The following is a 26,458-nucleotide window of genomic DNA, read 5'->3' as shown; positions in this document are numbered from 1 at the left end:
GAGAAGGCAGGCAAACAACAGGGGGATGGGCTGGGACAGACAGTGTGAAAACAGCAATCTGAGGAATGACTGGGGCACACAGTACAGATATTATTCACTAGTCTAGGAGCTTCCCTGTGAGGCAGTTTTCACAGTGATTCCTCTCCAGGAACAAAAGACCATCTGGTGCCATTTCACTCTCCTACCCCTCAGCATAAACACAGAGCCACCCGCAGGAAGCAGCGCAGCTCCAACACAGGCTACCTAATTTGCTTACACCACGTCCCACCCCACTGCGGTCTGGAGGGATGGCTCTTCTCAGTCAACCTCGCCTCAGTACCAGCATGGCAGACCCTTTCCCAAGAACACTAGTGATATGGAAACCTAACACAGGCTAAGGGCAAAGCACAAGCTAGCACATGACCACCACCACCACCCCCACCCCAGGTGGGATATGTGTGATATTCCTCAGGCACTCCTGGCTGCCCAAGAACAAAGGAAAGGAAAGAAAACAAATGGTTAACTGATAGAGATCACAGTCATACAATACATGGGTCTCCATCAGTTTACAAATATCTTAGTAAATTACAACAAAAAGGCAATCTTATCAATAGCCTAATCTCCAGAAACCTGTAGACTCAGTTTCCTGGAGCCCCAACATCACCCCTCCATAGTGATATGGGGAACAAAGGCAAGAAGGAAAATAGCAGGTAAAATTAAATTTCCTTATAACCTGCAGCCCATTGACAAATACTTGGGACTGGCAGAGTAGAACATTTCTCCAGGAACTCCCTACTCTCTTAATGTTAATGCTCTGCTAGAGGGAAAAACAACCTTACTTTGACAATAGCTAGACCTCTAATATCCTGTGAATCTTCTTTAGCATATGAAAATCTCTTTGAAAACTTTCCCTTGACTTTACCTTCTCCAACTCCATAGTATATAACCTGTCACTCTTCACAACCCCAGTGCAGCTCTTTCTGCCTATGGGTCCTTTCCCATGCTTTAACAAAATCACCTTTTTGCACCAAAGATGTCTTCAAGAATTCTTTCTTGGCTGTCCCCACCATCACCCCAAACCTCATTGCCAGCACAAACCCCTATCCACACCATGTCTCCTGACCAGAGAGTTCTACAGGGCCTCAGTTCTGGTGGAGTTGGTGTTGGATCTCATTTTACAAGCAGACCAGAGCACACCTAGTTAAAGTTGCCACATTTAGGCCAAGGACCAAACAATGCCCACTGCAGGCAAGAAGAGCCTATGCAAATGAATGGCCTAAAGGATATAGAGCAGCCAAAACGAAACAGCAGAGCACACTCAGTACACACTGGAGACACTCCATGAAGCACAGACCGTGGGTGCTACATAACCTCTTCTTCATAAAGCCATTACTTTTAGGAGCAGGAGGCAAAAAAGGCTTTTCTAGAAAACACACAGAAGAAGGCAGAGACTTAGCAAAATGCCAAGATGGGGGAATGTATCCCACATGAGAGAACAAGATAAGGTCACAGTCAGATATATAAGTGAAACAGATATAAGTAACATGCGTGATGAAGACTTTAAAGCAAAAATCATACGGATATTCATTGGGCTTGAGAAAAGAATGAAAGACAAGCATCCAACTCTTGATTTTGGCTCAGCTCGTGATCTCACAGTTTCATGAGTTCGAGCCCCACATCAGGCTCTGTGTGCTAAACTAGCTGAGCCTGCTTGGGATTACCTGTCTCCCTCTCTCTCTGCCCCTCCCCCACTCATGCTTTCTCTGTCTCTCTCAAAGAAATTTTAAAAAAGAATCAAAGATAAAGAATGCAATAAACAAGATTGGAAACAGCTTGATGCAATGAACAGCAGGCTGGAAAAAATAGAGGAATGAATTAATGACCTAGAAGACAAAGTAATGGAAAATAATGAAGCTGAACAAAAGAGAGAAAGAAAAATTACGCAACATAAGAATAGACTTGACGAACTCAGTGACTCCATTAAAATATAATAACATTTGTATTATAGGAGACCCAGAAGAAGAAGAGAAAATGGGGCAGAAAATTTATCTCAAGAAATAATAGCAGAAAACATCTCAAATCTGGGGGAAGAAATAGCTATCCAGATCCTTGAGGCACAGAGAACTCCCATTAAGATCAACAAAAGCAGGCCAACACGAATTAAATTTACGAAATACAGTGATAAAGGAAAACCTTAAAAGCAGGAAGACAAAAGAAGGGCTTAACTTATAAGGGAAAACCCATAAGACTAGCTGGAGATTTCTCGACAGAAACTTGGCAAGCCAGAAGGTAATGGCATGATATATTCAATGTGCTGAATGGGGAAAATCTGCAGGCAACAATACTCTATCCAGCAAGGCCATAATTCAGAATAGAAGAAGAGATAAAGAGTTTACCAGACAAACAAAACTTAAAGGATTTCGTGAGCCAGCCATGTAAGAAATATGAAAGGGGACTCTTTGAGTGCAAAGGAGAGACCAAAAGTAATGAATCTCCAGAAACAACAACAAATCAAGTAATAAAATGGCACACAAAAAAGTATCTATCAATAATTACGTTGAATGTAAATGGACTAAACACTCCAATCAAAAGACATAGGGTGTCAGAATGGGTTAAAAAAAATAAAATTAAATAAATAAATAAAATAAAATAAAATAAAATAAAATAAAATAAACCCATCCATATGCTGCCTATAAGAGACTCACTTTAGACCTAAAGACACCTGCAGATTGAAAGTGAGGGGGTAGAGAAACATTTATCATGCAAATGGATGTAAAAAGAAAGTAGAAGTAGCAGTACTTATATTGGACAAACCAGGTTTTTTGTTCTTGTTTTTATCCTTCTTTGGTATCAGGGTAGTACTGGCCTCATGGAATTATTTTGAATCTGTTCTCTCTGTTCCATTATATGTAAGATTTTGATAAAGATTACCATTAATTAAATGTTTATTTGAATTCACCAGTGAACCCATGTAGTCTTGGGCTGTTCTTTGCTGGGAGATTTTTGATTCCTAATACAACATTCGTTCTTGTTATTGATCTAAGATAATTTCCCACCTCTTGGATTCAAGATTCATGATTCAATCTTGATAAATTGTGTATTTTTAGGAATTATCTGGGTTTTTTCCTAAGTTATCTGATTTGTTATTATATAATTATTTACAGTAATGTTATCATACTATGTTATTTCTGTGGTTGTCTGTTGTATTGTTTTCTCTTCCATTTCTCATTTTGGTTTTTGAATCTTTTCTCTTTTTTTCTTAGTTAATGTAGGTAAAGCATTACCAATTTTCTTTTTTTTTAAACTGGTGATTACTTTCAATATTATGTTATTGTTTATTGTGGTCCCTATTTATTGCTGATTTTTCTTTGTTATTCTTTTTCCCTGATAAATTTCAGCTAAGTTCCTTCTTTTTCTAGGTCCTTATGATGTAATGTTGTTTATATTAAATTTTTATCTTAATATAAGCATTTATACCATAAATTTATAACATTTGCTTCTGCTGCATCCCATAGATTTGAGAATAATGTGTTTTCTTTTTCTCTTATTTTGAGGCATTTTTTGATTTGCCATTTTATTTCTTATCTGGCTCATTGCTGGTGCAATAGTGTACTGTTTAATATTTACAAATTAAATATTTAATATTTATTTACATTGTTGATTGTTCAGTATGTTTTTGTTGATCTTTAGTTTTGTACAATTGTGGTTGGAAAATACAATTGGTATGATTTCAGTCTTCTTAAATTTGTAATATCTGTTACTTCTCTTTGTATGTGATTTAACCAGAGGATTCTTCTTTGTGTACATGAAGAAAATGCATATTCTTTCTATTTTTCTTGGATAGAATGTTTTATACATATCTTTTAGAACCATCTATTCTGAAGTATGCCTCAAGTAAAAAAATGTTCTTGTTGAAAAAAATTACTTTAACTGAGGGTACTCACTCAAAATAAAACATATCCGAGGGGAGGTGGGTAGGGGGATAAGTGAAATAGGTGAAGGAGATTAAGAGTACACTCATCATGATGAGCACTGAATAATGATGTATAGAATTATTGAATCACTATATTGTATGCCTGAAACTTATATAACACTGTATGTTAACTATACTGAAATTAAAATTAAAAACTTAATAAAAAAGTTTTTTATTTTTAAAAAAGTAAATGGACAGAAAATATATATACCATACAAATAGTAACCATAAGAAGAGTGGAGTGGAATTAATTGCAGATAAAACAGAATTCAAGACAAAGATCATTATCAATGATAAAGACATTTTATAATCATAAAGGAATTTGTTGTTAGGAAGTTAAGTCTTATAACAGAGTTTTAAAATATATTAATTAAAAATTGATAGAAATAACGGGAGAGATATTCAATTCCATAATTATAGCTTGAGATTTTAACATGCCTTATTGATAGAACAACTAGACAAAAAAAAATCAGTAAAGACATAAAGCATCAGAACATTTAAAAAATGATAAAATAAAAATATAACCACAATACCATTCCATATCTAAAATAAATGATTCTTGACTATCATCCTTTTGAACCTGACCTTCCATGAGCTAGTGGACAAAGAGTTTGTCCAGTTTTAAATGTATTTTTTTAATTTTTTTTTTTTTTTTTTTTTTTAAGACAGAGCATGAGCTGGGGAGGTACAGAGACGGAGGGAGACAGAGTATCTGAAGCTGATTCTACCGACAGCAGAGAGCTCGATGTGGGGCCCAAACTCTTGAACTGTGAAATCATGACCTGAGCTGAAGTTGGACTCTCAGTCGACTGAGCCACCCAGATGCCCTGAGATTGCCCAGTTTTATTCTGCAACTTAAAATCCTATCAGTGGTTGAAGTAAAACTTAACATAAATTAAATCCAACTGATTCCAGACAAGAAGTACAGTGCATAAGAAAAGAGTTTTATATCGGATGCACCTTTGCCAATAAACGGTGATCAATTCTGGACCATCAAAAGAAGCAGTTATTGTTACCTATACTCATATAATGCTAAGGAGGAAAAGGTGCTAGTGAGAAAACATCTCCAAGGAATAATCCATGACTGCTACACCTTCATAATTCTACAGTATGTGCAGAGATTTCCCATATGGACTTGACATGCCAAAGAAAAATGCTGCTTGGTTTGGGAGATAGTATCTTGGAGAGAAATGTAATAGAGAGCTTTCTGGGGCTCAACAAATTCATCATGTACTAACAATTTCAGATAACATGAAATGCTGCCTTCCGAGGAAAACCATGAAGTATTGCCAGTGAACTTAAAGTCTAAAATAGGGAATTGCCAAGTCTTGGGATGAAACATGTAAATTTATTTCTTCACCATGAAGGTGGTTACTGGGAAAGCTAAAGGGAGATGCTGGAGAAACTGACCATGACTTTTGATTGATGGGTCCTGATTTTCTCCCTCATGATTTAAAATGGGTTGTTTTGTTTTGTTTTTGTTTTTAAAATTTTTAATGTTTATCTTTCAGAGACAGAGCATGAGCAGGGGAGGGGAAGAGAGAGAGGGAGACACAGAATCCAAAGCAGGCTCCAGGCTTTGAGCTGTCAGCACAGAGCCTGACATGGAGCTCAGACTTACGAACTGTGAGATCATGACCTGAGCCGAAGTCAGACACTAATCCAACTGAGCCACTCAGGCACCCCTAAAATGTTTTTTTTAAAGAAAAATGGAATATATGACAAAGACTTGGAAGAACATATTTGGTGGAAGATTTATTATTTGCATGGCCAAAAAAATAATGAGGGGACAGGGTGCTTGAAAGTGAAGTTTATAGGTGACAAAATTCTTTCAATGAAATTATAAAACAGTACTCTATGAAAGACAACTAAATGATGTAACATATAAGACTGAGCTACTTGAAGTTAAAGACCAGACATTCATTTTTATATCCCTTGTATCTTATAAAGCACTTGAACCAGGTAAGTGTTTGTATCAGTGAGGATTAGATACCGCTGCAAATAACAGAAAAAACAAAAATATCAAGACATGACTTTATTTCTAAGTTATAAGAAAGAAGCCTGAAGATGGACACTTGAGAGGTCACATGAGAGCTCTGTAAAGTTATCATGGGTCCAAACTTGTCCATCTCACTGCTCTACTATCCTTAGCATAACCCTTGTGCTCATGGTCCAAGATTACTGCTGGAGCACCAGCTATCACATCTACATTCCAAGCAGCAAAATGGAGGAAAAAGAAGTCTGGACTGCTTTTTTTTTTTTTTTAATGTTTATTTATTTTTGACAGAGAGAGAAACAGAGCATGAGTGGGGGAGAGGCATAGAGAGAGGGAAACACAGAATCCAAAGCAGGCTTGCAGGCTCTGAGATATCAGCACAGAGCCCTATGTGGGGCTCGAACTCACAGACCATGAGATCATGACCTGAGCAGAAGTCAGACACTTAACCAACTGAGCCACTCAAGTACCCCGGGCTGCTCCTTTTAAAGAAATCTTTTAGGAACACTCACATATCACTGAGTAGAACATATTCACTTGGCCACACCTACATGCAAGGGAGTTTGGGAAGTGTAATGTTTTACCTGGGGCCATGTGCCAAACTAAAGGAAAAGGGAAAGATATTGGGAAGTAGTTCTCAGTTTAGCATGGAACTCAATATAGATCTTTATTCTATATCAATAGGAAAGAGAAAATTATCAGATCCAACTACAATAATATTAAAATAGTAACTATGATTTACTGAGCTAGATGCTTTAGTTCATCTTGGGCAATGAACACCACAGCCATGAGGCTATAGATACTATTTAGCCTAATTTTACAGATAAGAAAACGGAGTTTCAGAGAAGTTGAGCAACTTGCTGAAGGTCACACAGCTATGGAAAAGCCATGATATAAACCAAGGTCTACCTGGTTCCAAAGTCTGTTCTGTAAAAATCTTTGCTCCTTGATATGGTTCATGTACCAGCAGCCTCGGATTTACTTCTATTCTTCCCCCCCCCCCGGCCGCCCCCACAAAAAAAAAAAAAAAAAGCAAACAAAAAATAGAATTTTTGGACCCCACCCTAAACTGCCAAATGCAAATCTGCAATTTAACAAGTTCCTGAGCTGTAAATCTATTAAAGTTGGACAAGCCTCATTCCCTGCCATCCTGCCATAAATATATCAGACCTCACTGATAATAAAGTTCGCCTTTATTCTTTAGGGAAAGAATTTCAGTCAGTTATATTTTAGTGTGAGTTTATATAATAATGTTAATTCCTCACATAGGATTAGCAGATAGGGGAATAATTTCCAAATAACATGGAAATTACATTAGTTCAAATATGATTCCTTTCCCCAGCACATTAACTTTTTGCCCCCATCAAGTTAATGCAATTAACACAGTTGAGCACCTAGCCACAGAAAGCACAAGACTGTACATCACTCCCAATCACTTCAAGTCAGTACTTGGCTCAGTTTAGCCACATGCTGTGTCTCTAAAGTGCTTACTGCTGGAGTTTCCTTTATCTCTGTGCATTTTGTCCTTGCCTCTTAACTTAGCAGCTCCCACCTTCCCTTTCACCCCTTCCATCAAGTCACCTTCCCCTTCTTTTTAGGAAAAGTACTCTATTTACTATGTTACATCTTTGATGAATGGTAACTTAGTATGTCTTTTTTAAGTTTGCAAGGATTTTTCATTAAGATGTTAACATTTTTGATAGTTGTATAGGAGTTAAGGGACCTACCCAGCTTCATTTTCTTCCAGTTTGCCCTATTATTTTTAGTAAGCAGTTTTGCTAAATGAAAGGAACAAAGTATATCATGTTACACCAACAGAAATGCCCACATTCTGCAATGATTAGAGAGGTTCAGAAGAAACACTGTCCATCTACTTTTAGATAAATACCCATTATTCTCAAAGGTGCAGCACAATGCACAGAAGAGATGATGGGCTTGAAGACAGAAGAAATGCATTAAAATAGTCACTGACAAAAATCCCCAGCTAAAGGGTTAAAACTGCTCTCAGCATTGAAATGCAGTTAGTATGATGAAAGTTTCTGAGACAAGTCCAAGTGATTAACATAGGCCCCTACCCAGCTTCTGCTTTTGCAGCTTCACCTGGTCTCAACCTCAGTTCTTGACAAACTCACAGTCTCACCTGGCCCACAGACCTACAGCATCCCTGGGCCTGCTCTGGCCTCTGGTGATTTGTCTTTGCTGACCCCTACCTGTCTGATCAGACCTTTTGTACACTTGGACAGAGAGATTTGCAGCCCCTCTCCAGTGTACGATACTGACTCAAACCCATATGCTCAAAGCATGGGGCTGTGAATGAAATCTACCATTTCTGTGGTTCACAAAGCTCTCTCTCACACACACCCCATTACCCAGTCATTTACTTAATACCTCAGCACATTAAGAATTAATATTTCCATGTTTTGTCCTCAATCTTATATAATTTCTTATGTCTTCTTATATAATTTCTATGTCTCTTTATAATATTTTTGACTATGGTTGTCCTTAAAATGCATTCCTGCTTTGATCAAAATATTAAAGTCCCTTCTACTTTTAAATGTTTTTAAGCTTATTTATTTTGAGAGAGAGGGAGAAAGAGAGCGTGCGCACACACAGTGGGAAAAGGGTAGAGAGGAAAGACAGAATCCCAAGCAGGCTCCGCACCATTAGCACAGAACCGGAGGCAGGGCTCAAATTCACAAACCAAGTGATCCTGACCTGAGCCAAGATCAAGAGGCAGACACTTAACCAACTGTGCCACCCAGGTGCCCCTCCAGTCCCTTTTAAAGATAAATGGATATTGTTGACATTAGAGGAAAAGCCAGAATATACGATTGTTTTCCCAGTTACTTTCTGTCCATTTCTCTGCTTAGTCCAGAATCTTAACGAGGCTATTCACTCTAGATTTTCTTAAATAAAGTTTAGAAGTTTCATGCAACAAATATTTTATACTTTGATTTTTTTTATTTAAATAAAATTTTTAAAAATTCTGGTGCCACATGCTCAATACTCACCCATTACTAACATTGAAATACTCCTGAACATCTATCCATTTGCCTTATATCTCTCCTAATCGAATGCCTCCTACTTACCATATATATTTTTTATATTATAAAATAACCCTCCTTATAAAATTTGGCAACTCAAAGGAATAAGTCTACAAAATTGTGTGTAAATCTTAAATAATTACCAATCAGTTGGTAATTTTTCTCTGTAACCATTTTTGTTTCACATTAAGTCTCAGTTGTGTGTGTATGCATGTGTTGTGTGTGTATGCATGTGTGTGTGTGCATGTCATTGTGAAATAAGAAAGAACACAGCTGCTTTCATAAACATATGCAGAACAGTGGCAGCCTCCAGTTCTTCAGACACTGGTTGTCCCAAATCACACAAGTCATCAACTGAATAATCAGAAAAGGAAAACAGGATATTTTCAACCAAAGAAGATGAAAGCCGATTTAAATTGGTCCTGTCAGGGTTTCAGTCAAACAAATCTACAGTTATTAAAATTAACATGCAGAATCATCAAATAAGTATTGCCAGGTAAAGGAGATAGTGACTGCCGCTAAATTCTATAACAAGAAAAGTTAACTTGACATTCTGGTACAAGGAGATCAATGAATATGTCGATAGGATGGGACTTTAAGCCAGAACAGAACATAAACCTTGGTCAAAAGAATCAAATTCAGCAGATTTAGGTGACCAGGGCTGTATGTGAAGAAACTATACAAAAATCCGTGAAAGGGAAGGTGGACTTCGGTGGAGATCTAATGAGTAAGTATAAAAATGGTTCAAGAGGAAAGAAGTGATAGTCCCTTGGCAATTCAGTACTGGAGGGAAAGTGGGAGTGGAAGAAAAGTGAGAGAAGAGAAGGGGAGAGGGGGAGAGAGAGAGACATTTTCAAATATGGATTACAAGATGGACATAGAGTATAGTTAAGAGGGACATTTAAGAGTATCCAGGTATTTTCAATGTTCTTAAAACTTGAGTATCTGATAAATATTTGCCATACCTTGCTATTTCATTGCTCAGAAAGAAGGAACAAGAACAATAGCCACAATTTACTGAGTAATAACTCCGTTCCAAGCATTATGCTACATACTTTGAGTATATGATCTCATTTACTTCTTTCAACAATCATGAAAACTATTATCCCCATACAGGCAGTAATTGGTAGGGCCATTTTGTAAAGCCCCCAAATTTTGGGCGGGGAGGGGATTTATTTTACAGTAATAACATTACCCTAAGTAATACAGAAGATCAGAGTAGATTCTCTTGAGGAAATAACTGTGGAACTAAGATTGTGGAAGATTAAGAATTAGACTAAGGGCATGGTCTCATGGTTTGTGAGTTCGAGCCCCATGTCTGGCTCTGTGCTGACAGCACTGTTTAACTAAATAAACATAAAAAAAAAAAAAAAAGACTGGGGGTGGGGGGTGGAAATACAAGACTATTCTAAGCACAAGGAACAGCCAGTGCAAAATGCTTGAGGCAGGAGTACTCATAGTGCATTTGATGATTTTAAAAGTGGAGTGACTGGAGCACAGTGCAGGGGTGCAGGGGTGGTGCAGCGAGGAAGCTGGAGCAGGAGACAGGGGCTACATCAAGTATTCTGGGTAATAGCCTAAAAGCTATGGAAGAGTTTTTAAAGGGGAGGGGACTGTTCACACATGTGTTTTGCAAAGGTTCTTTTGGCTGCATTGCAAGGAATTGATTAATTGAAGAAGAACGAGAGTGGAAGTGGAGAGACCAGTTAAAGAAGCCAATGAGAGAATAGAAACTTGGTGAAATGGACAACAAACAAAAACAGAACAAAACTAACCTTTATATAACCTTCCTCCATCTGCTCTATGTCAGTGTATGGCTACCCAGTCTAGACCATATAATCCTTATAAGTAAGTTCCAAACCAGAGGAATCATCTTTGCAACTCCCTCTACCACGACTCCATAAGGAATCAGTTACCATTTCCTATTGGTTTTATTTCCTTAAAAACAAAACAACACACACACAAACGAACACAAATTACACTTGGTCATTTACTCTAGTCCTCTCCAATATGCCTGGATAGTCTTTCTAAAATGCAGAATCCTCCATCAGTGTCCATATACATGACTTTCTTTTTTTTTTTTTTTCTTCTATCCTTAGTTTGTTCTCTACCGCCACAGGACTTTTGTACATGCTGTTCTCTCTTCCTGGGACTCAACCTCCACATCCCAGCTGCAAAATTACTCAAGAAAGACCTCTCTTCTGCTCCCAACTGCCCTACTTTTGGGTCTCCTTGTACATTTGACTTTTTTTGTGCCACAGGCATGTCTAAAAATTTAAAAATCCCTCCCTAGCTATACTGAAAGCTTCATGGAGGCAGGTTCTATCTCTGTTGTACCCCAACTATCTATAAATCTAGGTTGACTGAACCCTTAGATTTTATGGAGCTTGTTTAAGGGTTTTATGTTACTTTCGTCGCTACTTAAAATGAGTTTTTGTGTCGTGGCAAACAACGATAGCTCTTCCCTCTAAAACAAGTGCAAGAATAAAGGTAAAAGCCAGGGATTCACTTCACTGGCAAGCACTGCGCGTGCGCTATCTGCCAGGTTCTCAACCCTTGAAGACGCTCTGGCCAGAAAATCACCTTAGCGCCTGCTTAGTTCGGGGCTGCACAACCAGAGGGCGGGGTCCAAAGAGGAGGAAATGGTCACTGCGCCTGCGTCCGCTCCTTCTGGGTCCTAGGCTGGCTGCGCAGGCGCATATGTACCATTTTGACCGTAAACATCCTGCCGATTTGAACCGAGGATTTGGGCGGCAGGAAGAGCCGCGGCGTAACGGCAGCCATCTTGTTTGTTTGAGTGAATCGGAAAGGAGGCGGTGGCTGTGGCGGCGGCGGGAGCTGCTCCGAAGCTACACCTCACAGGGGCTCCCCCCCCTTTCCCCGCCCCCTCCCCCGACCCTTTTCCCCTCCCCAGGCCACCCAGCCCGCCCAGCTCCCGGCGGAGTACAAGGTAAGATACTCGGCCGGCCCCTCTTATCCTCCGGCTCCCTCCCCCTACCCCTTCCCTGCCGTCCTGCCGTCTAGGAGCCGGGCTCGGGGAGGGGGGGTGGGGGGGGGAGCGAGGGAGGAAAGCACTCGCCGTATCCCGGGACGGTGGCCGTGCTGCCACCCTCCGAGCCCTGGAACGGCAGCGCCGCCTGCCCAGGCCGCTTTCCCCGGGCCCGCCCTCGGCCAGGACCCGCGCAACCTGGGCCCGCATTATCGCTTGTCTGGTAACAAATGGTTCTAGTCCGTTCCAAGACCGAAAAAGCCGTTACTCCTCCAGTCCCTCGGGAGCCACATCTCCCCGAGGAGGCAGAGGAAACCTTGGGTCCTGGAGGGAAAGGAGGAGGTTTGAACGAGCCCGCTCTGGGACTGGGCCGCCTACTCGGGCAAAAATGGCTGTCTAGGAAGACGCGGGACGCGGGGCGGGCGGCGGCGGCGGGTCGGCGCCCGCGGTGGCAGCTCGGTGGGGCAGCAACCGTCTGCCGAGCTTGGGTGCGGGGGGTCGGAGACGTGCGGGCACTGCCCTCGCGGGCGCTGTGGACCCATAGCACGGCGACGGGCCCCTCGCCAGGGATTGCTGCTGCTCCTCCTCCCCTTTTTTTAAGGAAATATTTTACGTTGGGAATATTACACACTGGACAGACCAATAGAAAACGAGACCAAGGGAAGTTGCTTCTGATTCTTAGGAAATTAGCATAATTGGTCCCCCCCACCCTACTTTTCTAATGATTAGGGATAGTGTTTTGTTAATTGATATAGAGACGCTTTGGGAAGGTGGTTTCTGACAAATGCTTGGTGTCTTTCTCCTTTCTGAGAAAGTCTTTGCGATTGATCTGCTGTGATAGAGTGGGGTGACACTATCTACTTGTGGTGCCAGACCTAGCGGCATTCTTTCAAATTTGGAAGAAGGAAACGCTGGAGGGTTTGTCTGCCCACCCTGTGATTGTAACGCTGTCTTAAGGGTGCAAAACCGCGCTAGTGTTTTAATGATTTCTGGTAAAGGCTTATGTCTGTCAGCTTTCTTTGCAAGCGAAGTTTAATATTTGCTCTCATAATGCTGTTTAGAATCATCACTGAAATCCAGAAAAAACATCTTTTTAAAAATGAATGCAAATGCCAGTGAGCTGTGTGAATCGGCAGAATTTTAGAGACGGGCTGGAGAAGCTTTCCTAAGTTGTAGAATCTTTAAATTTATTTTTGTTTTTAATGTTGGAGGCAATTTACAATTATTTTTAGAAAGACACTGATGAGGACATATACCGTAACCAGTGATTAAATTATTTAACAGTTCGTAAATTGTTGAGGTGACAGCAGTGCATAACTAATGGACATAGTGCTTTTCATAAACAAGTCAGAATTAGATTGGTAAAGAGTAACCTTAATAACTTTTTTGTTTATAAAGACAACACATTAGTACACTCTACACTTGTTTTTCGCTTAGAGTGGTAGGTTTAAAGTATTCTTAAAATTATTTCTTTCCTGATGAATTTCTATTTATTGGAAGGCAAATATTCTGAAAAAATTTTATCTTTCATAGTTTGGTGCAGAAGGGAAATTTCTAATGTTTAAGAAATAAAGGTTTTGTGTATTTTGTTTAAATGTTGTGATGTCAGATTGTTAGGCATGATCATGCTTTTTATTTTCTGCTGTGAGATTTTTTTCAAATTTACTGTTTATTTACATCCCGGTAGGATTGTGCTAGTTTGCTGTTCTGTTTCATTCTCATAATCCTTTTTGGTTAACATCCTCATTTCATAGATGTGAAAGCTAAGACTCAGTTAAATAACTTTTAACCATTACAGAACAACTCAGGAGGGAGCTGAATTTGAATCTAGGACCTTTTGATTGTAAAATTGTTGTTCAAAGAATGTTAGTAGCAGAAGGGTGGGGAGCTCTAGTGTGCAGGGTTGGAAATACCTTCTGTTCCTGAGACAGCCCCCAAACCTCCAGAGATCATCACATTCTTATCTGAGTTTTAGGTATAGATGTTTTCCAAGGTTAGTAAATCACTGAATTTCAACCTTCCAGGTTTTTATAGTTTGTGAAAATGAACCACACAGACTAAGCAGCTTGTTAGTTAATGGCAAAGCAGGATTGTGCCTTGACTTACAATATAATAGTTTTTACTTTGGGTGAGATTTGTGTGTGTTCCAAGTTAAAGTCGAACAGTACAAAAAGATAGGTGTCACTTTCCCAGCAGACCCGCTTTCCAAAGGTAACCAGTGTCATCAGTTTCATTTGTACACCACAGATAATTTATGTAAGTGCATTAAATATATCTTACAGAGAGAGCCTTCCTTTAAAGAGTACATATATGTGTATCATTGTTTAAGTCTGCATGGAATTCTGTTATATGGCTGTATTAATTTGTTAAAAGTCACTAATTAGCAGCCAGGTAAATTATTTCTAATGTTTTGCTGTTAAAAGACATGCTGGCAAGAGGTGTGAGCTCTGAAATTCAAGTTTCACTTGCATTAAATGCTAATGACCTTTGGCACATTGTCCATTTTCTCTGTTTCCTCATCTGTAAAATGGGCTGGTGCTTACCTCATATGACTGTCGTTAAAAGGATGGACACATCAGTTTTTAACATTTTTTGTTGTTATTATATATCTCAAGGTATGCCATTGGCATTATTACTGGAAGTGCAGTTTTCTATTTTGAGTGTTTGAGATTTTCATAAGATGTTGGCAAATTGCCCTTAAAAGAGGTTATCCCAATTTATACAACCATTGTCCTGCCCTGCTTTCTAACAGATGAGTGAAATATCATAATGACTAATAAATATCATGGTAGAAACATTGCTTCTACATTGTAGAAACAAGGCTGTAATTTGCCTTTTTTTGTAAGATCATAAATTGTCGTTTTTTCCATTTCTAAATATGTTCAAAAATACTGATTTGTCATTTCACTTTAGACATAAATTACTTTTTAGGCTATATTGAAAAAAGTTTGCTGCTTTAGAAAAAAATGAGAAATGCTGAAATTGCGTAAGCTGTCCTCTCAGACCAAATACAGGCTTTATGCTAAGATCTTTTACAAAGGATTAACAGACTTAGAATTTTCAACATTTACAGAGATTAATCAACTTTTTTTTTAATTAATTAAAGTATGGTAATACTAAGAAAAAAGATTGTTCAAAAGATTGTACTTTATTTAGATATAAGCCAGTTGTTGATCTACCACTGTGCTTCAGACGTCCTATAGTTATTAGGGTGATTTCCTCTTGCTAATTGTTTCCCAGAATAACTTTCGCACCACTTTGCTTTAGTTACCCCATCCCATGCCAAGAAAGCATCTATTTAGGAATCTTTGCCTCCACATAACTGGGATATTTTAGGCATGGTACTCTGACTAGCAGCTTAAGTCCTGGCCATGAGTTACTGACATCTGTTGAAAAGTGCCAGTAGTTTTAATTTCTAAAATTTCTAGAATTTTTTACATATGTCAATTATGAGATCACTTGGTGTATCTCATTTCCTTATTCATTAAGCACGTATTTAGTAGTTGTTATGCAGCAGGCGGTATTCTAAAATCTAAATATTAAGGAGATACTTGGAATACAGCTATCTTCTATAGTGAAAATTGGGACTTCTTGTGTGTGACAGCAACTGTATTTCTAAGAACACATTGCCATATTGGATTTCTACAAAATCCTGTAGACTGTATTTATAGCGCTGTAGAGGCAGCTTAATTTTCAGGCTAACAAACATTAAGGCTTAAAGTAAAAGCATTGCTTTGCAACATAGGCTCTCTTTGATTATGGGAAGCATATTTGGAAATATAAAATACTGCTGAGCAGGATATAAGATACACTTGAGGAGTTAGTGTTTAATTCTGTCGTAGAGTGTTTAAATTCTTCCTACTTTTCACATTCCTTAGTCACATTTGAGAGAGTTCACAACATTGGGCAGTTGATGAAGCCTGTTTTTGTTTTTTGTTTTTTGTTTTCTTTTGAAACAGTTTTCCTAGTGTGAATTAATAATGATCCTCTGGACACATCTGGTTCAGCGATTGAAAATTTCAGGACCCTTTGCCATTAAGTAATAGAAAAATGGAAAGGAGGCAAACCTGACTGAATTACTCTTGCACAACCACCTTCCACCCTTTTTGACAGGCATGAAATCTCTTGCCTATAATATGTTTAACTAATATATATTTCCTGTACAACACTGGAAAGAATGGATACAGTTGTTAATTCAAAATACAATAAGCAAAATTCTCATTATAAAATTTACAGATTCTCATTTTAAAATTTACAGTCTCTGCAAAACTTGAAAATTTAGAGTTAACTTACTCTGGATATTTTTTTAAGCTAATTCTAAATTTTACATTCCCACTGGCAGTGTATAAGAGGTGAAGCTTCTCTGTATCCTCACCCGCCTTTGATGTTGCCATTATTTTTTATTTTACGTTTTAATAATGTGCAGTAATATCTCGTGGATCTAAATTTGCATTTTCTTAATGACTGGTGATGTTGAACATCTTTTCTTGTTCTTATTTACCTTTGGTATATCCGTTTCTGTGAAATTTCTCTTCATTTTTTTTGCCCATTTTCCAATTAGATTTTTTAAAGTTTATTTTGAGAGAGAGTGCTTGAGTGCACGTGTGCAAGTGGGGGAGGGGCAAAGAGAGGGGGAGAGAATCTCAAGCAGGCTCCAGGGTGTCAGTGCAGAGCCTATGCGGGGCTCCAACTCAGGAAACTCTGAGATCATGACCTGAGCCGAAGCCAAGAGTCAGATGCTTAACTGACTGAGCCACCCAGGCACCTCTCTAATTAGATTTTTTTACTTGTGTTTTTAGAATTCTTTATTCTGGATCTAGGTTCCTGTCAGATATGTCATTTTCAATTTTTTTCCCCATTTTGTATCTTTGCATTCTCAGTGAACTCTTTTATATAACAAAATTTCTTAATTTGATAAAGGCCAATTTATTGCCTTTTTTTCCTTTATGGGACATGTTTTTGGTGTCCTGTCTAAAAATTCTTCCCAAGGTTTAGGTACTAAAGGTTTTCCCCTCTGGTTTTTTCTAAAAATTTTATAGTTTTACATTTAAGTTTGTGATTTATTTTAAATTACTTTTTTTTTTTTAAGCTTACTTATTTTGAGAGGGACAGCAGGGGCAGAGAGAGAGTCTAGAGAATCCCAAGCAGGCTCTGCATAGCCAGCTTGCAGTCACATGCAGAGCCCAATGCAGGGGTCAGACCCATGAAACCATGAGATCATGACCTGAGCCAAAATCAAGCATTAGACCTCAGCCAAGTGAGCCACCCAGGCACCCCTGAATTACTGTTTATATAATGCATGAGGTTTGGATCAAGATTCATATTTTATGGATGATATCCAATCACCATTTGCTGAAAAGACTGTCCTTTCCCCTTTGTCAAGCTTCTTCATCTTTGAAAAATCAGTTGGAGTTATTTATGTGGATTTATTTCTGGGTTTCTGTCCTGTTTCATTGATGTGTGTGTGTGTTTTCTGCCACACAATGTTGACTATTGTAGCAGTTAGGTAAATCTCTAAATTGGTTAGACAAATTCATCCCACTGTATTCTTTTTTAAAAAAGTAGTTTTAGCTATTCTCGTTCCTTTGCCTTTCCAAAGAAATGTTACAAAAATCTTGTCAGTGGCTATAAAAAAAAAAAAAAAAAAACTCAAAAGGATTTCAATAGGCATGATGTTAAAGTTTCTTTTGAAACTAAACATACAGGGGCACCTGGGTGGCTCAGTTCAGCATCCCACTCTTGATTTCAGCTCAGGTCATTGATCTCATAGTTCCGGGGATCAAGCCCCACATTGGGCTCTGTGCTGACATCCTGGAGCCTGCTTGGGATTCTCTCTCTCCTTCTCTCTCTGCCTGTGTCCCGCTTGCATGCACATGCATGTGCTCTCTCAAAATAAACATGAAAAAAATAAATAAACATACACTTGTCGTGCTACCCAGCAATCATACTTCAGGACTTTTGCCCCAGAGAAATGAAAACTCTGTTCACCAAAAGTCTATATACACAGGTGTTTATAGCAGCTTTATTTGAAACAGCCTCAGTCCTTGGATAGGTGATTGACAAAGCAAATAGTGGTGTACCTCTCTATCCCATGGAATGCTACTCAGTGATCAAAAGGAACTACTGTTGATAACTTGCAACAACTTGGGTGGATCTCAAAAAGAGTGTTAGACTGCTGAATCCAAAAAGTCACATACTATATGATTCTACTTATATGACCTTCTCAAAATGACCAAGTTAGAGATGAAGAAGAGTGGTGGTTGCTGGGACTTAGGAATGGTAGAGAGGAAGGAATGGGGGTGACAATTAAAAAGGATAGAGAGGAAGAGCTTTGTGTTGATGAACTAGTTTTGTATCTTATTCACTTGCAGTGGTGGTTACACAAATCTGCACATGTGATAAAATGGCATAGAACTATACATACACTTGCACCAATGTCAGTGTCCTGGTTTTGATACTGTATGTGAGATGTCACCATTGGGGGAAACTGGTTAAAGGGTAAGTGGGACCTCTCTACTATTTCTGGGACTCCTGTGAACCTATAATTATTTCAAGAGAAAAACTGTTGTAAAAATGTTTATGTACTTTTCATGTGCTATGGGTGTGCTTGAGTTTATTTCTGTAAAAACATGACTTGTATATCTTACTGTAGTCGTAGACATTTTAAAAAAAGAAATTCATCTGGCGAAATAGATTTTTTTAATCTTCTATGTAAGGGTAAATAAATAAAGGAAATATCAACACAGGAAATGAAGGAAACATACACAGTTAATGTACTCTATAAACTGGATTTTTTAGGGTGCCTTTTTTTTCCTTCTATATCAACACATAGCTTGCTAAAAGAAAAATGTGCACTTGTGTTTCCACTAAGACTATTTCAGTCATAAGATAAATGTTACGCTGTATCATTGTCCTGATACAATGTCCTGTTAGTGTTTAAATTATAATTGGACAAGTGCTTTTCAAGTTCTTGAGTTGGAAAAACTATATATATAATGCTTTTTTAAGCCTCAGCTTTTCTAAACTACTCACCTGTAAAGGTGGACCAACCCACCTACTTTTATCTGGTACAATATGAAATACTTATTAGCACAGTACTTGTCATGAGGTAGCAATTATCCTATAAAGCATCTAGCTGAGAATCCATTGTTAATGGGGTTCTAAAAATGGAAATTTACACACTGTTTAATATCTGTTCCTGAGTATTCTTAGACATACTTTTCTTGCAATAAAGAATTTTTTTTTTTTTTTTTTTTTTTTTTTTTTTTTTTTTTTTTTTTTTTTGGCCAGAGGCAGACTCTTTTCCACAGTCAGTGATCAGGGTAGGAATGGAATGAACACTTGATGGAACTTCAAAATGGAAAAGAGTTTTCTGGTGACAATTTTTACTTTAAAAAAAAATGGCCCTTTTATTTTGGGTATGAAAATGATTTGACTCTTTTGTCCCTTTTCTCTTCAGCTGCTATTTTGGGGTCTTTTTCTTGCCCTCTCAAAACTAACACAGTAGATTGTTTTCATAAATGCATACTGTACTTTCTTCCACCTTTCATGATTCCATATTAAAAAGAATAGGAAACTTTTATTTTCATATTTCTTCTATGTCTTGATAAATGTTTGTTTTCATATGGTAGTTATATTAACTTTTTTTCCCTTTCAGATTTCCTCCTGTTTCATAATCAGCCGGAACAATGTTCTACGCACATTTTGTCCTCAGTAAGAGAGGGCCTCTGGCCAAAATTTGGCTAGCGGCCCATTGGGATAAGAAGCTAACCAAAGCCCATGTGTTTGAGTGTAATTTAGAGAGCAGTGTGGAGAGTATCATCTCACCAAAGGTATGTTTGTTGTTGATATTTTTATTCACTTTGTCAATTGTTTATTGATATGTGAAACAATTCTGTAAAACAGCTTTTTAGGTTTACGTCTTCTTTGGGGGCAAAGAAAAATTTCTAGATTACCCAGAGTTCCAGTTTGGTATGTTATTCCCTTTAAAAATTCTGTAAGTGCACAGATCTTTTCATTTGCCTGTTTTCATGGTAGATCAGCGTGAGATCAGGCACAAATATATTTCTAGATGTTTTTGTACTTAAACATGTGTATAGGTGTTTCTAATTTGGGAATTTATAAAATATTCAAAATAAGGACCCTTTAATTAGAAACTGTTGTAGGGATCAGATCTAATTATCGTAGCCATCTAGTAAATAGTATCCATAACTCTTCTACCTCCTCCGCTCCACAAGCCTACTTGCTGTTTCTTAAAGATATCAAGCTTTTTCCCTGTCTCAGAACTTTTATACTTGCTGTGCTCTTCTCCTAAATATTTAATTATTGTGTGTCTCCCACTAGCATGGAAGCCTCATGAATGTCCTTACCTTATCTGCCTTGTTTACGGCTCTGTTCCTAGAGGAGCTTTTATTAACATCCTGTGAAACTGTTCTGAGGCAGTGGTTTTTACCCTTGGATTTCACAAACAGTGTAACTAGAAATAATCCATGTTTTTTTGTGTTGCCAAGAAAGGACCTTTACAACATACACAATTACAGGTATTAACATCATTAACACTTTGTTGAGAAACAGATAACGTTGACTTCAAAATGTATAAGGAGTAATCTCAAAGGAAAAGTCCTTAAATATGATACAACACACACACACACATTACATCTGTGTTTTAAAGGTCCTTTTGCGGACCTTGTATTAACCCATATGCACTCTAGTTGTCCTGTCGAGAAAATAGTCCAGATACAACTGTCTGGACCGCATTGAGAGCTACTCTTAGAATTGGCAGTTTGGATGATGCTGGCTGCCATGATGTGCTAAATAAATAAGGGTAGTTCTTTATTGCTGAAGAAGCAAGGGGATCTGAGATGAATAAAGCTGGGATCTAGAAAAGACTTGTTCAGAAAAGTCGTGTGGGAGAGGATATGTTTTAGGAGAGAAAAGTGAAAGTTTATATGTGTAATGAGAGCTAAATTACAGAGTTTCCACTTGTCTACAGAATTTTGGCTGGTTTTAGAGTTAAATTTGGTGGCATTTATTGGTTTTAAGGAAATTTTATCATATTATTTCTAAGATGTAAAGTGAAAAATTATAAAATGAAAAGTTTACTAACGGAAATAGGTGACCTCTAGTCCTACCACCTAGAGAAAGTTTTAGTATTTTGGTATGCATTTAAAATGTGTGCATATATTTTACACATAAGCATGTATACACTAACTGCATTATATGTTTTATAACAAGACTACATTCAGGAAAAGCTCTGTTCATAACTTTACCATCATTTTTCATGGTTGCATTGTATAGTGTCATGGTCTCTTATCCACAGAATTTAAATACAAAACATAGAAACAGGTCATTTGTGTATTCATATGTTCACTGTAGAACTACTAATGTAAATGATTATTGGAAACAGCTCGAATTAGATGATCCTGGGAATGTCTTAATATATGTCGTATGCACTGTATTACCTTAATAATAAAAAAATCTCTTAATTCTAAAACACTTTTGGCCCCAAGGATTTAACATAAAAGATTATAGACCTGTAATTCATTGTTTCGATTATACATTATTTATTTTACCAGTGTCTTTTTTAGATAATCTATAATTTTTCCTAATTTTTTGAATTTTAATTCCACTGGTCCTGTACTGTGCAACCATTAAAATTACAAAGATTTTTCTACTTGGTAGGACTACAGGTTTATTTTCCTCTTTTTAAAAAATAACCATTGAATAAACATTGTTTGCAAAATCTTTTGGTCACATCTGTGGGCTTTTTGTTGTTGTTGTTGTTCATTTTTGAGAAAACACGAACCTGGAAGGGGCAGAGAGAGAGAGGGAGACACAGAATCTGAAGCCGGCTCCAGGCTCTGAGCTGTTAGCACAGAGCCAGACAAGGTACTTGAACTCACAAACCATGAGATCGTGACCTGAGCCGAAGTTGGATGCTTAACCGACTGAGCCACCCAGATGCCCCCCTCTTTTTTTTTGACTCAGGATTGTTTACTATGTGAGGTTAGGATACATCAAAACCAGTCTTGCATTTTCATTGATCTTTTGTTCCCATCTGTAAATTTTTCCTTAGTGTTGATGTTTAGGAAGATAAATGATGGGCCAGGTGGTATATTTCTGACATGCATTAATAGTTTGCTCTGTGGGGAGATAGTACCAGTTTGCACTGCTGGTCTAATTGTATGAGAATATGAGGTTTTCTACTTTTTATAGGTATGCTTACTGAGGGAAGTGAATGGAAAAAGGAGAAGTTGAGCTCTTTTCTTGAAATTGATATGTGTGACTAATTTTTAACACCCATAAGCAAATATTGAGGGTGATTTGGCTTAAAAGGGTAACATTTTTTCATAGTATGTGCAGAGTACTTTGTACACCTTTAGGGGCACTACAAAAGAATACAAGATAATCTGATATGTGAAGGTATGTAGCAGTTGCCACAAAGTAAGGCATACAGTTCAAGAATAATGTAAAAAACTGTGGAGGGTGTGAGAAAGAACAACTTACTTTAAAAACCATTTCTAAGTGGGTTTTTTTCAGTGTTTATTTTGAGAGAGCATGTGTGAGTGGGGGAGGGGCAGAGCAAAGGAGAGAGAATTCCGGGCAGGCTCAGCCCTGTCAGCCCAGAGCCTGATGTGGGCCTCTGACTCATGAACCTTAGGAACCAAACTGTGAGATCATGACCCGAGTCAAAATCAGGAGTTGGATGCTCAACCGATTGAGCCACTTAGGCACCCGTCTAAGTGGGTTTTTATGATTGATCTTGTTTTATTTTGATAGAATATATATTTCCACAGGTGTGCTAACTCAAAAATGTCTGTTGTTTGCTCTTGTCCAGTTCTTGTGAGGGATTTTAGAACAAGTGTCAGACATACAGCTCAGTTGTAACCGTGTGGCTTCTGCCCCCTCACGACACTCCTCTGTTTGAACAGCCACTGGTAGCCTCTGTAGAGCTTTCCCTGGGTACATAACCTGTGTTCCATATTACACCTATACTCTTAACATGGGCTAGCTCAACAGTAAAAAGGGCCATACTTCATATTACCTACTTCTTTGCTAAACTCTGAGCCAAACTCATCCAGAAAGAAATCTTTTGCCCAAACACCACCTTTTTAAAAAGTTTCCAATTCTTTACAAGATAATGGCATGCAGTGGGTTTTAATTTTAAATCCTTCCTCCTTTCTTAGGTAAAGGTGCAGTCAATATTAAATTTTCTAAGACCACATCGTAAAAGTAGATTCTTTCTTTCCATTAGGAACAGTGTTTTAATTGGGTCTTTTCATATCAAGGATGATAAGTCCTGGATTTGATCACAAATTTTTAATTTTAGATATACTAAGAATAGCAGTAACTTTCATAATTTATGTTGTAAGTCATGTGAAATTGCCATAAAGACAGAGCCTCAGAGTCCTTGTAAATGGAATCCTAGGCTGCTATAGACAGTACATATATAACTGAGAAATACAGTGTTTCATTTTATAAGTAACATAACATTTTATAAGTAACATTTTATAAGTAACATACTAATTATATTTGAAGCAAATGATTAACAGCTTTCTTTGCTACCTTAGAATTTGAGATCTATGGTATGATTTGGAAAATAATCTGGGAAAGTTTGAGTTCATGTTGTCTTGTTCTCAAAAACTTTTCCATATTCTAGCTACAGGAATTGTGAATCATGCTGTTTAGTTGAGTGTTTACTGCGCTTTCTTTTCCCAACTACTGCATCTCATCCCACACAAGCATTGATTGAGATCTACCTTGAAAGGGGAAAAAAAAAAAAAAAACAGGCTGAAGAGTGTATTTTCTTGTAAACAAAAAAAAAAAAGATGGGTTACCATTACCTTTCAACTGTTATTATGCCTTCCAGTCAACCGATAAACTCAGTGAAAAAGGTCTTAAACAGTGAGGAAATTAACAGTCACTTAATTAGAAGTTTAGAGATAGGAAGATTCAGGTTTAGTTGAGTTCATTCAATGATGTCATTCATCTAAGGACTCACCAGTCTCCTGTTGGCTTCTTGTTCTTGTACTTACAGCCTCATGACTACAAGCAGCTCCAAACCCCACTGCTCACAACACAGGAGGGAAAAAAGAGAGAGGCGTTCTTTTTCTTATTGGGAAAATCTCTCTTAGAAGCTGACATACTTTATACTTTTTCTTGTTGGTTAAACTGGGTTATGTGCCCACTCAAAAAGCATTAGCAAAGAGGAAAGAGACAGTTCTTCAAGGCTGAGAACATTCACTCCCCGGACAAAATAGAGTTCAGCTAACTAGCAAGGAGCAATGGCTCTGGATTGGCAAACAAAAGTGCCACACATTCCTTAATGTGCTTATGATGGCAGTCTGTGGGATGCCTTGGTACCTGCTGCATAGCTACCTTTGTGTCTGTGTTCACTCATGAATTACTGCTAGTCTAGTCCTGGTCAATACAGATACTCGAAATTTACAGGTAAAGGCACAAGTAAAATAAGTATAGGTGATTTATAAGGTAACTTCAAATAAATGATTAAAAGTATGAAGAGAGAAAGTGAAAACTGCCCATCAATTGCACAGAATACAAGCTTTGAAGTATGATTACCTCTAAAACGAAAAATATTAACTTTGTAAATTAGATCAATATTGATGTTTTATTCCTAGGTGAAGATGGCGCTCCGAACATCAGGACATCTCTTACTGGGAGTAGTTCGAATCTATCACAGAAAAGCCAAATATCTCCTTGCAGACTGTAATGAAGCATTCATTAAGATAAAGATGGCTTTTCGGCCAGGTATTGTTGACTTTTTTTTTTTTTTTTTTAAACCTTGGATTTTCTCATGCAGTATGAAAAATTGCAAAACGTATATTCTAGTTCCACTTGTTTTGTTCTAATATTAATACAGGGGAACCTTTCAAAAACAGGGCTAGGCTTGGAGAGGCAGTGGTTCAAGGGAAGAAACCCACTTCAGTCGTACATATGGAATTATGGCAGTCACCCCTTTTTAAATGCCTTTTCATTATCTTACATAGAACTGAGTCAGAGTTGAAATGTTAAAAGCTGATTGTTACATGAATTTTTTAAATGTAACTTAAGAAAATCTTAGGATTTAAAATTTTTTTCCCAAATAATTTTAGCATATTCTTAAAATTCACTTTTAACTTGAGACTTTTATTAAACATTCTTTATAGTGTTTTGTTGTTTTAGGTAGTGATTGGCTCTAAAACTGGATTCTAGCAACCAAATTTCCATCTGCATAGATAATAATTATGATATCTGAATTCATATGTCATTTTGTAATTTTTAAAACAATGATGGAATTTTATTCTAATTAAAATAATGAAGAGATGCCTTATATGGTAGTTTTTACCGAAGTTATGTTTTACTACTTCAATTTATTTTAACATATGAACAGTGAGATTTTTGAGATCTAAGATTTTATTTAAAAGCCAATTGTTTAGGTAGAGGCTATGGTACTTGAATGATTTCTAACATGTAGGTAATTGCATTTTGCTTAAGTAACCATGCTTTTTTATTTTTCCTTATTTAAAGCAATGCGTTTTTAGCATACACTGAAGAATATAAGGAAAACCAAAATAATGTAATCCCACTTACCCTAAAATAACCAACTCCTCTTGATATTTAGGGTGTTCCTTTCCAGTCATTCCCCTTCTTCATAAATGTCATGTTTATGAAGAAAACTGTTATTAATATTTATTTGTCATGTCCTTTCCAAGACTTACCACCTTAATGCGTTATTAGTGCTTTGACTTTTTTTGGAAAGCAAGTAATTTGGCTTATGAGTATAGAAAAACAAAAGTACTTGAGCTTTGGTGGTACTTTGCATACATTATCAATCTTTCAGGACTATAACCTTAGGAGATCATACTGACTTTACCTTCCTCTCATCCCTAGATAACCTGTGATATAACCAGGCCTTCAAGCTTACCATTTCCTTTCCAGGTGTTGTTGACCTACCTGAAGAAAATCGAGAAGCTGCTTACAATGCTATTACCTTACCTGAAGAATTTCATGACTTTGATCAGCCACTGCCTGACTTAGAGTATGTCTCTCCCTCTTTTAATTGTTGACTTGGTCTACAAATAACATTATTGGTTTCCACATGTATAGTTTTCCATGGAATGTTTTTTTTTTAACATTTATTTTCAAGAGACAGACACACACAGTGCAAGGGGGGAGGTGCAGAGAAAGGGGGTTACAGAATCGGAAGCAGGCTCCAGGCTCTGAGCTGTCAGTGCAGAGCCCAATGCGGGGCTCGAACCCACCAACACTGAGATCATGACCTGAGCTGAAGTTGGACGCTCAACCGACTGAGCCACCCAGGCGCCCCTTCCTTGGAATGTTTTGACACCAAATTAACATGAGGCTCAAATGTATAAGCTTTCAATTAGGATAATGTATAAATATGAAACATATAACCTAGAATTGTTTCTTCTGTAAGAAAACTGTACAGATGTCAACTTTAACAAAGCTAAGATAGG

General features: G+C 37.7%; 1 protein-coding gene across 2 annotated transcripts in view; it reads left to right on the top strand.

The window, feature by feature from the left end:
* Window positions 1-11,776: 11,776 nt before the first annotated feature.
* RAD21 (RAD21 cohesin complex component) overlaps window positions 11,777-26,458 on the top strand; it is a 29,924-nt gene continuing 15,242 nt past the window's right edge. Inside the window, exons 1-4 of one of the 2 annotated variants that reach the window (XM_040494284.1) lie at window positions 11,777-11,942; window positions 19,639-19,813; window positions 24,620-24,749; window positions 25,920-26,019. In XM_040494284.1, coding sequence (XP_040350218.1) covers window positions 19,670-19,813; window positions 24,620-24,749; window positions 25,920-26,019 — 374 coding nt within the window. In that variant the 5' untranslated portion in view covers window positions 11,777-11,942; window positions 19,639-19,669. Of the gene's footprint in view, window positions 11,943-18,352; window positions 18,480-19,638; window positions 19,814-24,619; window positions 24,750-25,919; window positions 26,020-26,458 lie in introns of those variants that run through there. The other variant, XM_040494285.1, reaches the window with a different exon arrangement.

Source organism: Herpailurus yagouaroundi, unplaced genomic scaffold (assembly GCF_014898765.1).
Source record: "Herpailurus yagouaroundi ecotype Mexico unplaced genomic scaffold, PumYag 186, whole genome shotgun sequence".
In the NCBI taxonomy this organism is placed as follows: Eukaryota; Metazoa; Chordata; class Mammalia; order Carnivora; family Felidae; genus Herpailurus; species Herpailurus yagouaroundi.
Note: the sequence above shows the minus strand (reverse complement) of the source record. Positions and strands in the feature narration are given on the sequence as shown.